We start from the raw sequence: 17565 nt of genomic DNA on the forward strand, positions 1-17565 counted from the left end.
CACAGGTCTTCCTGCCCAGCTGAGAGTCTCAGACAGACAGAAACAGAGCTGTAAATCCAGGCAAAGTTACCCAATGCATCCTGGTAGCTGCTTGACCATAAGATGTAAGTAAAATTAGAACCTCTCATACTCTATCCAGAATTAACTCCAGGGATGTTAAAATTCAATGTGAAAAATACAATCCAATAAAGCTATGTAAAGGGCAAGGGCATAGCTCAGTGCAGACTACCATTTGCAAGGCAGGATATATGTATGTGTGTATGTATATGTGTGAATGTATGTGTGTGAATGTATGTGTGTGTATATGTGTATGTGTATATATGTGTATGTGTATATGTATGTGATATGTATATGTGTATGTATGTGTATATGTGTATGTATATGTATATGTGTATATATGTATATGTATATGTGTATTTGTATGTGTGTATGTATATGTATTTATATATGTGTGTATGTGTCTGTCTGTATGTATGTGTGTATATGTGTTGTGTATATGTACGTGATATGTATATGTGTATTGTATTGATATGTATACGTGTATGTGTGTATGTGTATTGTGTGTATATGTATGTATGTATATGTGAATGTGTATATATATGTGATATGTATATGTGCATTGATATGTATATGTGTATGTGTGTATGTATATATGTTTGTATATGTGTGTGTATATGTATGCATGTGTATATATATATGTGTATGTGAGTGTGTATATGTATGTGTGTATGTGAGTGAGCATGTATATATATGTAAGTATGTATGTGTTTGTGTATGTATGTGTGTATGTGTGTGTGTATGTGAATACAGGAAAACATTTAACATCTTAGTAAAACATGGGTAGGCACCAAAAGCAGCAGCTATGAAAAATGTACACTTTATCCCATCCAAATTGAGATTTCTCACAGGGAGAGAAATCATACATTAATCCACAGACTAAGAAGAGAACACTGGAGTTATCATACAAGTTTATCAATGAGCAAAACACAAAAATATACTAACAATGTCTTCCAAACCCAGCAAGTCCCAAGAAGCAGAGAGAATGAAAGCAGGGGACAGAAAGAGAAGTAGGTGAGGACTTTGAAGAGCACTGAGCAATGTGGGCTTGCTTTGGAGATCAAGGCGAGCCACTGCAGTGGAACATCCAAGCTGCCTCACGGAAAGTCATCCAGCACGATGGGCTGCCCAGAGGGCAGAGGACCCCGTGCCTAGAGGGCACTGAGGGTTGATTGAAGTAAGAAAAGAGGAAGGCGGGGCACACTTAGAAGTCGTGGAGCACAACAAGCAGCCCACTCTTACCACACAAACTTGCTAAGCACCTACTGTGCACTGCCTTTGTATAGGAGTGAAGGCCCAGAGTGCAGGTTTCTCCCTACATGAAACTTTACGATGTAGGGGGGGGGCACAGTTGAGGTGACCAAGTGAGCAAGTAAACCTGTAAGGGATTAGCTGGTGTGAGGGCTTTGAAGACAAGACAGAAAGGGGAGCTGGGGATGTGCTTGTGTAGGGAAAGGGGTTGGGTGTCACCAAACCTCACAGGTTAAGGGAGTTAAAGGGAGAGTACTGGAATGTTACTGAGATTCTGAGTCTGGGCAGGGAGGATGTGCTTGTACCAAAAGCCAGCTCAGGAGAGGGGAGACCTAGTCTGGGGGTTCAGCAGGCAATTACAAATGGGACCAGAGGAGCATGTGAGAAGATATGCAAATATAGAACACAGTGAGTGAGGTAGGTGGTTTGTGCATTTGTATGTGTGTGGGTGCGTGCATGAATGTGTGTGTGCGTGTGTGTGTGTGAGAGACAGAGACAGAGACAGAGACAGAGACAGAGAGAGACAGAGAGACAGAGACAGACAGAGAGAGGGGGAAAGGGAGGGAGAGGGGAGGGGAAGGAGAGGGGGAAGAGGGAGGAGGGAGGGAGAGAGATGACCATTTTTGCTGTATGATTTTGGCAATTCTTGGGCCCGCCTGTGGTTGTCACTTGCTCAGTAGCAAAGAGCAGTTGTGGTAATGATTATTGAATGAAACCCTGAGTACTTTTCTGGTACTTTCCTCCTGCTAATCCATTTAGTCTTCATGGGGACCCTATGATGTAGGTATGTTAAAAGGTGGGAAAACAGGGAGTGGCGGGTTAAATTTCTCGGCATCCAGAGTAGTAAGGACAAAAAGAGAAGTTGGAGCAAGGCAGCCTGGCTCTAGCTGTGGGGACGGGGACTAAATCTGTGCTCTTTGGATCTCTCGAGAAAGTTAGCTAAGGGTGGCTGAGGGCACGAGCTGGGGACCAGGAGAAGAGCTGGGTGCAGAGATTGGAATACGTGGGTAGAGCACAGTATCACAGGTCGCTCTGCAGTCTGACAGCTGATTGGTAACCGGCTATGCCAGGCGATAGGAACCACACATGATATGCATCCTACAGGCTCTGTAGATTTTTGAGGGGCAAGGAAGACACTGTGATGATGGATTCAAACCAACTAAGCACCACTGTTCCCAGAGACTTGGGATGCGAGTGTACACAAAGGTCTTTGACTTGATGTGCTCCCTTCTCCTCTTGAACTTTGGGACTAAGCAAATCTTTTAGCCCTGTAGGCTATCTGTGGGCTGTCCCTCTGTCCCATTGTAATAGTCTGTTTCTACTACATTGCCACCATCCCACCCAGAGCTCTAGGAATGTGATGACGCAGGTTCAGGTGCGGGTGCAGGTATGAAATTCTGTTCCCGGAGGTAATGACTGTCACTTTTGGGAGCACAGCGGCTTGGACCCCTGCAGCCTAAGAGCACTGGAGGCTATTCCTGCAATCAGCAGAGTCCTGAGTCTGGCGAGTCTGGGTGATCCTAGAACTCAGTGAACTCCAACTTGGAGTGACCCTTTAGGGCAGGCTATAAGTCTGGGTCCTTGGTGCACGGTGACACTGCTGTGAAACCACCCCAATCCGCTCTCCGGGTTTACGCCGGTCCCGGGCGCATACGGGCAGGAGGCCGGGAGCTTGGAGCAGGAGGAGCAGCCCGGGGCGGGCTGCCAGGGCGAGCAAGCGAGCGAGGCGGGGGCGGCGGGTGCAGAACTGCGGGCGGCGGCGCCCGCGGGTCACTCTCAGGCCGGGCAGCAGCGACAGGGCGCAGGGTGGTGGGGCGCACCATGCCCACGTTCGACCAGGCGCTGAGGAAGGCGGGCGAGTTCGGGCGCTTCCAGCGGCGCGTGTTCCTGCTGCTGTGCCTGACGGGTGTCACCTTCGCCTTCCTCTTCGTTGGTGTGGTCTTCCTGGGCAGCCAGCCCGACTACTATTGGTGTCGCGGGCCCCGCGCCACCGCGCTGGCCGAGCGCTGCGCCTGGAGCCCTGAGGAGGAGTGGAACCTCACCACGCCGGAGCTTCACGTCCCAGCTGAGCGCCGTGGCCAAGGCCACTGTCACCGCTACCTGCTGGAAGACACCAATACCAGCTCAGAGCTCAGCTGCGACCCACTCGCTGCCTTCCCCAACCGCTCCGCTCCTCTGGTGCCCTGCAGCGGCGACTGGCGCTATGTGGAGACCCACTCCACCATCGTCAGCCAGGTAAGCCTGATTCTGTGCACCATCTTCGTCACACAGCAAGTGTAAGAAGGTGGCCTCCAGACTAGGTTCCTGGAGTCTTCATGACTTGGAGACCCCACCACCTTTGGCGATCTGCTAGGTTCTAACCCAGGCTTGCAAGTGCTGCCTTGCAGATCGTGGGAAAAGCCTTTATTTATATCCCTGTCCTAAAGAGCAGGCTAAGAGATGATCTGGCTTTAGGTAAAAAAAGGAAAACTTTCCTAGAAGCCAACTTGGAGAAGCTTCATATGCACCTGCCTCCACGGTTGTCACTGAGATATGTTGGCACAGTGATTGGAGATTATGGCTGGGGAGTTCTCTGCCTTCGGGCGGGCGGGGTTGGACGATGTTGGCACGCCTGGGTTGGCTTTTCTCCAGGGGGCACAGGAGAGGGGGGATCGATCAACTTTGAGTTCTTGAAGATAGTGCAACTTCTTTCCAGTGTCCAAATGATTATCTGACAGGCAGGGGACAAAGGTCAAGGCTCTCCCAGGCAATAATTTTGGTAAAACTGCTTTGGGTACAAAGAGCAGCAATTTAAGAGAAGTCAGGACAGCTGGAACATTGGACAAGAGTTTATTTTTTTTTCTCCTGATAGTAAACTATAGGAAGGCAGCAGGAGGAGGCATCTCCATTTATTGTGGTAGCTGCTGGAGTCTGGGAAGGAGGAGGCAATCTCCATACTCTTGGGGGGGGGTGGTCTCTCACTCAGACCCTAGCCGATTCTGCACCTCCCCCACTGTGAGCTGTAAGGCTGTTTGTCGCTTTCACTTTTTAAGTCACTTCAGAAACTGCTTCAGAGGCACCTGGTCACAGAGGAATCGTTTGGCTGAGTTTTACCTACAGTCAAAGCCCTATTTAATCTTTGCAAGACAATTGCGTGTACTCAGGTAAATGGGGAAGGAAACACGCTTGTCTCTTAGTTCTTGTCCAAAACACTTGTTTAGATAACAAGCGAAGTGCGTTGTCAGGAGGCAGAAATGTCTCCCATGTAGGGACTCACCTCCATGAAGCTGTTCTTTCTCGTAAGACCGTATATGGGCGTGGTAACCTACTCAGTGAAGTTCCAAAGACCTTGCCTCAAAAAGTAAGACACACATATGTAGGAACACATCAGAATACACATGCACCCTCCTCCAATGTACATGCACGCATACTTGGGTGCATGCACATACTATATTAAAAAATGAACATTAAAAGAAAACCTCCAAACACAAAATGTATACCCACTCTAGAAAGGTTGGCATGACTGAAGGTGATCCTTGGGTATCCAAGAAGAGGCTCATAGACATCTGTGAGCAAATACTCTAGCAGGTGCTTCGGGAGGAGGCTGGAGTTCTGGGACTGATAGGACACTGTCAGAGTGGCAACCTTCCTCAAACCTGGTACAGAATGAGGGGAAGTCAAAAGATGGTCCTGACAGGGTCTCTAGGGAGCTATGTGGTTCTGTCTGTCATTTAACTTTCTCATCCCATGCATGCCAGTTTCATCACTAGCAGGTGACGGCTCAGTGTGCCCAGAATGGTGACCAGACTTCTTCAGGGGGCAAACTGAAGTGTTGTTTAGGATGCCTTCCCTAAAGATGCTGATGAGGGTTTGAAACTTCCTGGAAAGATTTCCCTTTCCAACACCAAATGATTTTAGTTCATGTGTTGCTCTCAAGAGGAAGTTCTCCATGTGTTCTGGAAGCCACGCCCACCACCCAAAGTAACTCAGAATCTCACAGAAGCCTCATAGAATTCGGAGTGCTTTCCTTGACTTTGAAATTGAACAAAGTCAGTGTTGTTATTTTAAATACTATCAAAGTAATGAAACAAAACCTGTAGTTCCCGCTTCAACTACTGTTATATACGGAGTGTATTGATATACAGAGAGTACACGTTGGGAGAAGCTGGAGGCAGAAGTGGACAGGCTGCTTACAATACTTGGTCCTTAAACCAAAGCAGGAGTTAGGGGGATAAGATGTCTTAGCTTTACAGCAGGAAGAGCTGAGGCTGGTGATGTAAGGGATCCCGCTAGGTTCCCATCCTGTCATGGAGGTTGCCATGGGTCAACCTTAGTTCTGTGTCACTTTCGAGGTCCTCTAGTCAACGGACCCTTTGTTTCGTTTGGTGGCATCCGAAACCCAACCAGCCAGGCTGGCTGCTGGGGAAATGGACTTCATTTGGTGCGGTGGGTCCTTATCCTGATGTGAACATGGAATGCGGGTCACTTGGAACTTATCCACCCTTGGGACACCTTCATAACAACTGGAAGGAATTCCAAGGAGCTGACTGGCAATTGTTCCAAGCCACCTCACCTACGCTAGGGGATTTCCTACCTATGCTGAACACCATCAATGCAGCCTTTTCTGCCCGGGTTTCAACCTCATCTGTTTATTAGACATTGGACAGAATCAAACCTGACGGAATGCAGACATTGAGTCAGAGCCCTTACCCCGGGATGCTTCCCCTTTAAGATTGATGGAGGGATTTTTGGAAGGAATGAAAGACCATCTCTCTACTTCAGGGTGCTTCCACACTCAAAACAACTGCTTCTCCTTCACTCTTCTTCTAAAATAAAAGGAAGGTCAGTTTGAGGGATGTGGGCTGCTTCATCCTCAGGCTTCCTCCTCTTCCTCCAAGTGCCTGTTGTGATTCTTGTACAATTGTCTTAGAATGTAGACCAACTAGGTAGGGCAATCCCCCATAGTGCCAGCCTAATGCTGCTCCCTCTAAGGGTCCGCTAAGCATGCTATTGGGCTTTTGTATGTGCTGGAGAAGGGAGTTAGCCAAGCCAGGATTCCAGCTAGGCGGTGTCTCTAATTTGCAATGAGCACTTTAGAAATAAGTACTGGGGCTGGAGAGGAAACCCAGTGGTTCGGAGCACTGGATGCTCTTCCAGCTCAGGTTCAAGTCCCGGTACCGCATGGCTGCTATAACAATCTGTAAACCCAGTACCAGGCGATCCAAATCCCTCTTCTCATCTCCATGGGTACCAGGCATGCGTGTGATATACAAGGAGGCAAAAATAGACATTTAAATTTTCTAGAAAGAACATCTTATGGTATTGTTTGAGTGTGTAATGTCGTTAGCACCTTCCCTCTTTCTTGCAGAATTAACTTGATCACTGGAGTATGCAACTTGGTCATCTGCTGCATTATTTCTGTAAATATTCAATTAAGTATCGTCTCTCCTCCACTGTATCACTGTCTCCTCTTTACTGGGAGTTGGTGTGTTTTCCCCAGTGTAAGCGGAATGCTCAGCTCAGTTTTTCTAGCCTTTTTAAAATTATTATGGTATAACTATTTAAAGCTATGAATTTGCTTCACGAACTCCCTTGGCTGCACTTCAACGAGTTTTTTTTTTTAATGTATAGTTTCAAAAGTAGTGCCTAGATTTAATCTGCGAGCAAACACAGATGTGTGTTGTTGTCTGAGCTCTATCTCTCTATATGCAGAACGAAGGGTGACTTACAAAATGTGGTGTGCCTCACCGAATCCAAGCAGCAATAAAAAGTTAACTTTTTCATGTCTAGTTCATATCTGGGGAGCAGAGTCAATGCTGTGTGTGCCAACAGAGCCATTGTGACGAGAGTTCTAGTCAACTTTCCCTGACCGTGTCACACAGGAGAGGAGTAAGAATTCTAGGGGTTTTAAGGAATGAAATTTTATCAAGAAGACTTTTCCTTACTTGCATTTAAAAAAATGATGAGGCTTAGCCAGGTGTTTAAGTGCACACCTTTAATACCAGCTACTTGGATTCTGAACCCAAGTGTTTAAGTCAAAACAGCAAAACTCCATCTTAAAACATAAAATTACATCAAAGTGTCCATAGCCCTAAAATGCCCCACTGGAAGATAGGCATCTTTTTAAAGCATGAGTATTCATTCTGTATGTATGTGTATCAGTTCTCTCTTTCCAATATATGGGTCCTAGTCCTGGACCTCAGGCTAGGCAGCAAGTACTTAAACTCTGAACCACCTCACTGGCCTTGAAGGAATATTTAGTTAAGCTATTCATTTAATTAAATTAATTATTAATTAATTAAGCTATGTAATGTCCCAGCACAAAAAACACAAGGATAAGTAATTATTATGAAGTCATAAAGATGGTCCAGCTTGCTGGGCGTGGTAGCACAGGGCTGTAACCTTTGCATTCAGGGAGGCTGAGGCAGAAGGATCAGGAGTTCAAGCCACTTCATGTTACATAGATAGATAGATAGATAGATAGATAGATAGATAGATAGATAGATAGATAGATAGGCGGACGGGCAGACAGACAGAATTTAAAAATAAACATTAGTGTCTCTTCTTTTTCCACATTCTTACCTCTAGTATCCAAATTCTAACTCCAGTGGCCTAGAAAGCAGGTTGGTAACTTACATCTATGCACAAAAGCTCCTAAGTAGACGCTAGATTCTTAGTGATTCATGAACTGTCCCAGAGTGCAGGCCCTAGGAGCTGTAATTCTACAACTCAGGAGTGGATGAAGGAAATTATTAATTGGAGTCTAGCCTGAATATGCTATAACTCTCTGCCTCAAAGCAACCAAGGAAAGAAAGAAAGAAAGAAAGAAAGAAAGAAAGAAAGGAAGGAAGGAAGGAAGAAAGAAAGGAAGAAGGAAGGAAGGAAGGAAGGAAGGGAAGGGAAGAGAAGAGGAGGGGATGAGAGGGGAGGGGATGAGAGGGGAAGAGATGAGAGGGGAGAGGAGGGGAGGGGAGGGGATGAGAGGGGAGAGGATGAGAGGGGAGAGGAGGGGAGGGGAGGGAAGGATCCTGGAGACACATGCCTTTAGGTACAATATCTTCAGAGCCTCTGATGTTGCTGCAGCTAACAGAGGAACATCTGGATGCCGTGTTTAAACATAAGGCACTTTTCCCACACTGGTTCATCACACAGAAGCTGCTTGAGAGTTGTAGAAGAAGGAACTACAAATTCTGTTATCTTTCAACCTATACATTCCCCACACATGAGAATACGGGCTGTCCTTGGTCCAAGATGACGAGACTGCCCAAGACAATGAAGGAAAGAGCGATTAAAACATCAGGACAGTGCCTCTGTGGCGTTGGCCCGAGCTCCCATCAGCCCTCTCTGCTGTGGGCAAGAATTCCACCTCTGTCATTCTTAACTCTACACCTTCCTTCTGGGTGGTGACCTGTGGCCTTTCCTCTGCTCCTCTTCATCTTCCTGCACAGTCTCCGATAAACGCTCGCTCTCCTCTGCAGCCGGTGACCTGCCCTTGGTCCTTCAGAGGACTCCAGGCCTCTACTGCCTCTGGAGAGACCACTCCTGGCGGCTGTTCTCATCTCTAGATGAGCCTTTTGCTTTTCCTCATCCAGACTCCCTGCCCCAACCACCACATCTGCCCTGTAACATTAACATGAGATGTGTATGTTAATTATTATTCTTAGTGATTTAAATTCTCATTGTTATTCCATCTTTGACCCATATTGTATTCTTAGAGGCTTATTATTAGCCTAATTTAAGCCGACTTTTTAAAATCTGCGTTCTTTTTCATTGTGGTATGGTCAGAGAATGCGATTTGTAGGTTTGTGTGATACTGATTTTTTTTTTTTGGACTTTTATTAACCTTACTCTGTAGACCTGCCAGAAGTCAAGTGTCATAAATGTTTTCATGCTTGGGAAGAATGTTTGGGTCTCTAGCTATAGGTGGAGTAGGGTTTTACAGACATTCAAACTGAAGCTAGCTAGTTCTTCTGTTAAAATATCCCATATTTGAGTTAACCTTTTGTATAGTGATGATCAGAAATTACAAAGACTTGTTATTTTGCAGGGTCTTTTAGTTTCTAGACTTAAGATTTTTTATACGAGATATAATTGTACGTGTGCATGTAACTGTAGAGTTTTAAAATTCCTCATAATGAATCAAAGCATCAACGCTTTCAGTATTAAGACCTGATCTAAGGTCTAGGGTATATTCTGTCTTAATATTATCTGCTATTGATACAGCAATTCCAGTTTTCCTTTGATTAATATTTTCTTATAATTAATTTTTTGTCACCTTGAATTTAAAATTCCCTGTGTCCCAATGGTTTTGTGGAACTCATAAAATGCACACAAGAAAATTTTGCTTTTGTTGAATGGCTTTACTGTCCATGTATTAGTCAGCTTTCTGTTTCTGTCACAAAATACCAGAGTCAAGCAACTTATAAAGTAGAAAAGCATATTTTGGCCCATGGTTTCGGAGGATTCAGCCCTATGAAGTTCTGCCCTCATCATAGCAGAAGTCTGTGCATGTCGCCACCTTGTGGTGGTCTGGAAGCAGTGTGGACAGGTATCCTAATGTTGCCTTCAAGGGTACTCTCTTGTACAAAGCTCCCCCTCATTAAGTTTCCAGTGTGGCCCGGTAGAATCCTGGGTTGTCAGGGTAGCATCCATGGCCCAAGCCTTAGTACCCCTAGAGTTATGTGACACCTGATTTCTTTAAATGTGTTGAGATAGTGGGTGGATTTGGGCTCGCTAGACCTCCCCAACCCTCTTAATGTTGATCTTTATGTGTTTTCCCTTCTGTAAAATAAAATTAGTTAGACTTGTTTTACCCACTTGGTTTTGTTCCTTCTTTTGTTTGTTAGGAATTTGGCTCCTTTATTACAACTTTTCTAGAGCGTAACTGTAAAGCAGGGGACCCTCCTTAAAAATAGATCGTTTGTGTGTATGTATGTGTACCCGAGTGAGTGTATATGTGTCACTTGCATGCTTCAGAGTATACTTGTAGCTAGTAAATGTGTGTGGGTTTTGCTTAGATTTAAATCTTTATTCCACCATTAGTCTTGAAAGTCAGCTTTGCCAGTGAGTGGGCTCCTGTTATCAGTTGTCCTTCCTCCGTCCTTCTGCAACTGAAGTCCTAGGCCAGAGGGTCACCTTGATGGGTTCCAATCTGTCAGGTCCAGCCACTTGTGATGAAGAAAGCAAACGCAAACAGGATAGTATAATGACACACGTGGGTGGCGATGCCACAGTGGGACCTGTGACTCTGCATGATAACCACAGAAGTTAATAAGAAGGAAGAAAACTTAATGGTGAAATAACCAGAAAAGAGTTTAACTGATATGAAAAGGTGGGGAAGATAAAGCGTATTTCAGCTCATTATCAGTGTCCTGGCATGCGCTGTCAGTTTAAGCAGGAAGAGTCTGGGCGGGGCTGAGAAGGCTGCAGACGAGCAGCCTCCACCAGAATCTCGTTGCCCGTGTCTCACGTCTGGTCCTTGGAGAGGCCTTACTGTTTGAAGATCCAGACCAGTTCCTACAAGGTGCTGCTCCTGCTTGGGGGTGACCTCATCAAGGGGTGATCTGCGAGGCCTCTACGGCCCAAGGCGACTACAGTGCAGGACGGGTCACCTTTTCAGGCTTCTAGAACAGGATGTTATAAATGCTGATATTAAAATACCTTAGTCTTGCCTTCATGCCATCAACCTTGAAGAGTCCAGATAGGTCCTGAACATTCTCGTGTTTGTAAACTCACACACCCTGAGGGCTTAAGATGGCTGTGCAGACTTAGACAGGTGAGCAGACCAATGCAGAAGAACTGGATACCAAGAATGTGGTCAGGAGCACAGTCATCCATCCGGCTTTCGAGTACCTTGAGGGTCCAGAGGATGACTCAGTGTTTCTTAGAAGAGGCCATTGCTTAATCCTCGCTCTCCTGTGAAGAGTGTGGACCTGTCACACAGCTTCCATTTGCTCTGGGGAAAGAAGTCTGTTTTCACTCCGGCTGTCCTGGTGTGGGCAATCCTATGTTCTCCCAGGGAGAGTTCTCTAAAACCCAGCAGGCATGCATCAAGGGCTCAATAAATGATTCTCGAGTGAACGGGTGCATTTTCTCTGCATTCAGCCCTTAAAGCACTTCTAAGTGGTGCCCCACCATTTCCTCTTCTGCGTGGCCTTTCATCCTCTAGCCTCTCCCATTGAGACATGTCCTACTTAGACATAGTTGGACTTGCTTTATCTTTCCTCCACGACGTCCTCTCATATCATCCATTTCTATATCTATAGGCATAGTTTGGGTTCCACTATCCATTCAACAGAGTCAAAAATTGTACTTAACCCATCCATTGAACTTTTTTATTTTAATGAGATTTTTTTTAATCCATAATGTCTGTACTATTTCAGAGCATGGCTGATCGTTCACAGGTGGTCCTTCTTGCTTTCTATTTTACCAATCTTTTTAACTCATTTTCATTTACTTCATTTCAAATAAAACTGCTCTTATTTCATTCGTGGTCACTACCTGATGCCATTTTTGTTCTAACTCTTGTTTGTAGCTCATTGTGCGTTTGATGATTGTTCTCTGTCCTCTCTGTGGGAGCTTGGTTCCTTCCAGGCAGGATTTCCCCTCACCTCTTTGGAAGCTTGGAGAAAGCAGGCTCCTGGAACTTGGCCTCCCTTCTAGACTGTCTGGCTAGCCACACTGGCTAGACAGTCTGGAGAATGGCAGAGGCTGTTATCTGTTGTTATTGAGAAGTATGAACTTTCTCTCTACTTCCTGAAACACTTCAGCATACGTCCGTCATAGTAACTATTCCTTTCAGCCAATGGCAAATGTGCTTTAGTAGTTTATTTTTTTTTAATGGAGTAAAATTGGGACCCTAACAAGTGGGGCCACCCCATGAAGTGTCTGCTCTGAAGGATAGGTAGGAAGACCAAACAGACGCACCATCCAGCCTTACTCGTGGGACCCAGAACAACCAAGAAAGTGTCTGCAACAGGGGCTCCATTGTGGGACTTGTCCTTCCTGCTTCCTCTGACAGCCGGCATTCTGGATTATCCACAGTGGTGCCCTGTGATTATTTACATTCAGTGCACGCCAGGCTCCAGGCCAGGCTGGAGATACAAAGATGAGTGTCCTCCCTCCCAGGCCTGGCAGAGAAACCGTACTGAGAAAACAGTGGCATAAGTGGAGTGGATCGGTGCTTCTTCCTCATGGGTCCCAGGTGACCCAGGGCAGAACACATGTTGACCTTGATCTCAGCCTCGGATGACAAGGAAGTGTCCAAGATGGGAACGACAGTGAATGGGGCGTTTGGTTTTTCACCTTCCCTTTAGCTTGTCATCCTTTGCTCTGGCTTGAGAGCCCCTGAGCAGGGCTAGCCATGCATTCCTAGGTCCCACCCATAGAGTTTGGAATCCAAAGATGGGGCTGGGCTTAGAACTCTTCCTTTCTTTCAAGCGTCCTAGGCCTGTGCAGGTGGTCCATGGACCTCCCAAGGAGACATGCTCAGTGTTTCTTAATGAGGATCGCGATGAGACCCACGTGACTGGAAGATAAATCAGCAATAGATTCCCTGCAGACTTTGGGGCAGACGTCCTGTCCAGTAATCTCCTGGCAGAAGTGCTGGGTCTTATCTGATGAAATACATTTGTTTATCCTGTAAAATCATTGTATTCCCCAGAGATGCACAACCCACTGGAAGACTCTTTGACTTGACCTTTGGGGTGAGGCATAGCTGACCCACACCCTGAGAATCTTGAGAAAACTTAGAGGGATTTTTTTTTTTTTTTGGACAAGGGCACTGCCACATGCATTATCAGTCAGGTGCGGCCTCTTCACGATCTATGGCTGTCTATGCCATTCTTGTTGTTGTGTCAAATGCCAAAGCCAAGAATGGTTTGCTCTGGGTCACAGTCTGGGGGTTGCCGGTTTAGTTCCACAGATCACCGTGGTACAGTACTTACAGAGGCAGGAGCGGGAGGCAGCTCGTCCCATCACATGTGCAGTCAGGAAGCAGGGAGCGATGGACACTGGTACCCACCTCATCACCTTATTATTCACCCTAGGCCCCTAGCTCAGAGAAGGGTGCTACCTACATTCAGGGCGGGTCGGAATTAATTCAATCTCGAAGATTCCTTACAGACATGCCCAAGGGTTTGTCTCCCGGCTGATTCTAGATCTTGCTAAATTGACGGTAGTAAGCATCACCACGGGTTAAAGAGTTTTGTACCTACATCTTAGTAGACTGGAAAAGGCAGATATATCTTTGAGGATCAGATGCCTCTGGGCCTGAATCCCAGCTCTTCTCTCTACCTACTTTAGCAGTAAGTCCAGCGACTACCCAACTCGTCTTCTTGCCTTTGGAGTGGCTATGTTAAAATTTCCATGTGAAACTTTCCTTAAAGGCCCATGTGTCTGAGTGTCCGACACCCAGCTGGCAGACCATTTGGGGAGATTGTGGAACCTTTGGGGTGTGGGGCTTAGCTGATAGAAGTAGATCATTAGGGGGAAGTCCTTGAAGAATAGACCTGCTGTCGATAATATCTGCTGCCCACTGTAGCCTGAATTCTCTGCTTGCTGTCCTATACCACAGTGTGAGGGGCTCCAACTGCCACATTAACCCTCTCTGACTTAATGAACTAAAGCTTGTGAGTCAGTGAACCAAAATAAATGCTTCCTTCCTTGTGTGGCTTCTGTCTGCTCCTTGGTTACAATGACATAAAAGTAACTAACTAGTGACCAACTGAAAGTAACTAGCCCTTCCTTAGTGTTTGTCTGATGTGAGCAGGCAGGGTGGCTACCATTGTATCTGGACACTGATCCAGTTGCTCCCAAAAGTTGCTTCACCTGACCTTGTAAGCTTGTTTGAGCTAAGCAGAACCTAAGGGAAAGGAACAGATGGGTAATAAGCTGGAATTGTAGTTTGTGGACTCCTGGTCTGACATCATACATCACTAATAAGCTCTTCCTTAAAGAATAGAAGTCCACCAATTTCTTAAGCAGTAATTTGCATCTGAAGCTCAGAATACCAGGACTTTCCTTCTGGGATATGTAGCTGAATCACATCTTCTAAGTCTCTTTGTGGCTTGTAGGGCAACGTGACCAAGTATTGGTCAGTGATGTTGGAGAGATCTCAAATGAGCCAAACAAACCTTTCCCTGTGCGCTTGCATCCGACCTGTCTTTCTTCTGGTACTTGGTATCGGTGAACCTTGAAGCCTTAAAGGCTGAGGGACCACTTAGATGGAAAAGAACCTCTGAGTATGCAGGAATGGCAGCCCCTCCCCCAACTCTCTCTGCCCCGCCAATAAACCTGAATGGGAATATGAGACTATGGATGAGTTAAACTTTAAGTAATTTTTTTCAAGGCAGGGAAGGTCTCGTGTATATCTGGCTGGCTACAAACTCTATGCTGCCTTGGCTGACCTTAGAATTCTGATACCTCTGCCCCCACCAACTCCCCCCTCCCAGCCCTCACCACCCACTCAGTTCTGATATTCTAAGAGCACATCAGCACATCTAGTTCATGTGCTGTCAGGGATTGAACCCAGGGCTCTACACATGCTAAACAAATACTCTGCCATCTGAACTGCATTCCCAGACACAACAGACACATGCTCAGATATAAACCATTGTCAGTTATAGCTCTTCTTGTGAGCCAGTTCTGGCTATGGCATTTTGGTCCATTTCTTTTCAGAGGGATGCTCGTACAGTTTTAGGCTCTAGAACAACAGCAGGGAAGTTGGCTCTTGTCCTCCCTTGTCTGGCGTACAGGACCCTGGGTGATCCCGCTCACGCACTACCTCTGGGGCTCCTCTCCTTTTGGGGTTGTTAGTGACTCTGGACACACGAGGCACACTGACCCTCATAAAGTTCCTTGCATGTGTCTTTTCCATTTCTCAAAATGCCTCTCTTCTTTCTTCCCGGTTCATTCCAGGTTTTACCTTAGCATGCACTCTAGAGTTGCTTTGCATGGAAAGCGTGGACCCTCACCTCCAGCCTGGGACTAGGGTTGGGTTTCATTCTCTGCCCCATATTCCCCACTGTGTGTTGATGGGATGAGCCTTCCTCATCAAAAAAGGAACAGGCATTCTGAACCCTGTGTTCTACACAGCACCTAATAAATATTTGTGAGGTAACTCATGAGTGAAATAAAAAGAGACCGAATGGCAAATTCAACCCTTGTTATAACTATAGCCAAGCTAACCCCAAAACCTAGTGTCGCAGATTGACGGAAGCCATTTTGTCCTGACACAGATCCCTTGCGTGTCTCTCTGCACCTTGGAACTGTGAGGTGTGGCTGCTCATCAGGTGGTCGAGACTACGCACAAAGTCTGCATCAGGAGGCTCAGGTCCTCACTTGACTGCCTGCATGTGGACTCCTTCGTCTGTGGGAGCTTCATTTGAGGGATGTGACCTGGCACATGAAAGGAACAGGGAGAAAGGAACTGTTGGCTTCCCGGGCCCATCATTCTTATGTGCTGACGTCCATTGTGCAGAAAAGACTTTTCTCAGCTGTCTTGGCCGTCCTCGGCGGGCCTGTGTCGTCAGCAGAGCCTGCTGCAGGGGAAGCTGGGCACAGGAGCAGGGCAGGGCAGAAGCAAGGGCCACGTAGGAGCTGGTGTTTACAATGCCAAGGCACAGCTAGACCCTCTGTCCTCTAAGGAAGGCAAAAACACACTACCCAGCCTTCACAGCAAAGGGGACATTTCTAATGCTCTCTCTACCCATCCCACTCCCCTAAAGAACAGCCAACAAAGGAGTCGATTTCTGTTGTGTGAGGGGAAGCAAACTCCTTGGTGGTTTTGGTATAGTGCTTTTAGAGAGATAAATGATGGGTAGAGGGAGCAGGTGGCTGCTTTATCTGAAGGAGGGATCTGAAAGACTTCTAAGGGGCTATCGCCTCTTGTTTTCCTTCTGTGTCTATAATAAAAACAAAAACCGCTTTGGGGCTGGTTTCTCTGTGTTAATGGAGAGCTACAGTGAGAACAGAGTTTAGGTGCTTCTAAGAAAGGAGGTAGATATAATTTTTAAAAAACCTTAAGCTGTACATAGATTTTTGTTGGTGGATGGGAAGTGTCTGACACAGCCTTCAAAATCAAGACTGATTTAGCATTTCACTCTTCAAAACTGAGCTCAGGGAGGGAAAATGAAAGTCAGGAACATGGGAACTATTATGGGAGAGCTTCTAAGATCTCTGATGCCAATCTGACTAAGGAGGTAGATGCTGTGGTGGGAAGGCTACACATTCCCACAGGTTACCTGTGTGTGGGTGCTAGCTTCTCTCTATTCCCTTGAGGTAACTGGTCATTTGAAAGTTGGCCTGAGGCTCCACTCATTCCTCTGAGAGCTGAGTCAGTTTTCAGGTTCCTGAGGTATTTAATCCCCAGCCCTGATCTCAGGGATACCAGATCTATGTGCAATTGGGAAGATGTCTTAGGATGTTGCTAACCTAAGCCATGGAGGTGCTGAGTTTCTGAAATCAATGTTGGCTTTGCCCTTTCCTCCTGGTGGGTTTGCTGGGCCACTCATGGTATTGACAGGAGATTTGGCATCTCTGCTAGGCATCTATGCCCTCATAGATAGCAAAGGGAGAACCTGGCACAGGCCATGTACTCAGTGGAAAATGCTATGTGTAGGCAGAACAGGCTCAGGCCCCCGCTTCACAAACATAGATGTTTGTTCTTCTATCAAGCCCAGTCCTCAGGGGTGAGGCTCCAGGATACACACACATAAAGCTCTGAGTTGGATCTCCAGCACTAAATAAACTGGGTGAGGGAATACATGCCTGTAATCCAAGAACATTGGAGGTAGACATAGGGCATCACAAGTTCAAGGCTACATAGGGGATTCAAGGCCAGCCTTCAATAGAAGATCCTGCCTTAGAAACCAAGCAAGGACAGAAACTCCAAGTAAGCAAATAAACAACCCAGTTCTGGGAAGTAGATGATTGCCATAGTTGAGTGGAGATAACTGAGTGACAGGCAAGGTGACAATGGTGGAGACAGGGCAGTTGAGACTGTATTGTGAAGAACTGTATCAGAACCTCAGAAGTCAATCCACACCCACAGGCTTTCACTGTGGGAGTGATCTTCATTCATGGAGGCACACCTTTGCATGTGTCTGAGACACACGTTTCCAGAGTCACTTAGATCACAATGGATCAGCCCCGTCATAGCTTCATATGATGGCAGCATTAGGAGGTAGGGGTAAGCTGGAAGACAGAGATCACCACAGGTGTGCGCTTGGGATCCATGTCCTGCCCTGCTTCCTTCCTCTGTCTGTCTCTCTACTTTCT

General features: G+C 46.4%; 1 protein-coding gene across 1 annotated transcript in view; it reads left to right on the top strand.

Moving 5' to 3' along the window:
- The first annotated feature begins 2738 nt into the window (after positions 1-2738).
- Slc22a3 (solute carrier family 22 member 3) overlaps positions 2739-17565 on the top strand; it is an 89153-nt gene continuing 74326 nt past the window's right edge. Inside the window, exon 1 of the mRNA NM_019230.1 lies at positions 2739-3543. Within this exon, the coding sequence (NP_062103.1) occupies positions 3130-3543 (414 nt within the window). The 5' untranslated portion in view covers positions 2739-3129. The remainder of the gene's footprint in view (positions 3544-17565) is intronic.

This window comes from Rattus norvegicus, chromosome 1, assembly GCF_021556685.1.
Source record: "Rattus norvegicus strain SHRSP/BbbUtx chromosome 1, alternate assembly SHRSP_T2T, whole genome shotgun sequence".
Lineage (NCBI taxonomy): Eukaryota > Metazoa > Chordata > Mammalia > Rodentia > Muridae > Rattus > Rattus norvegicus.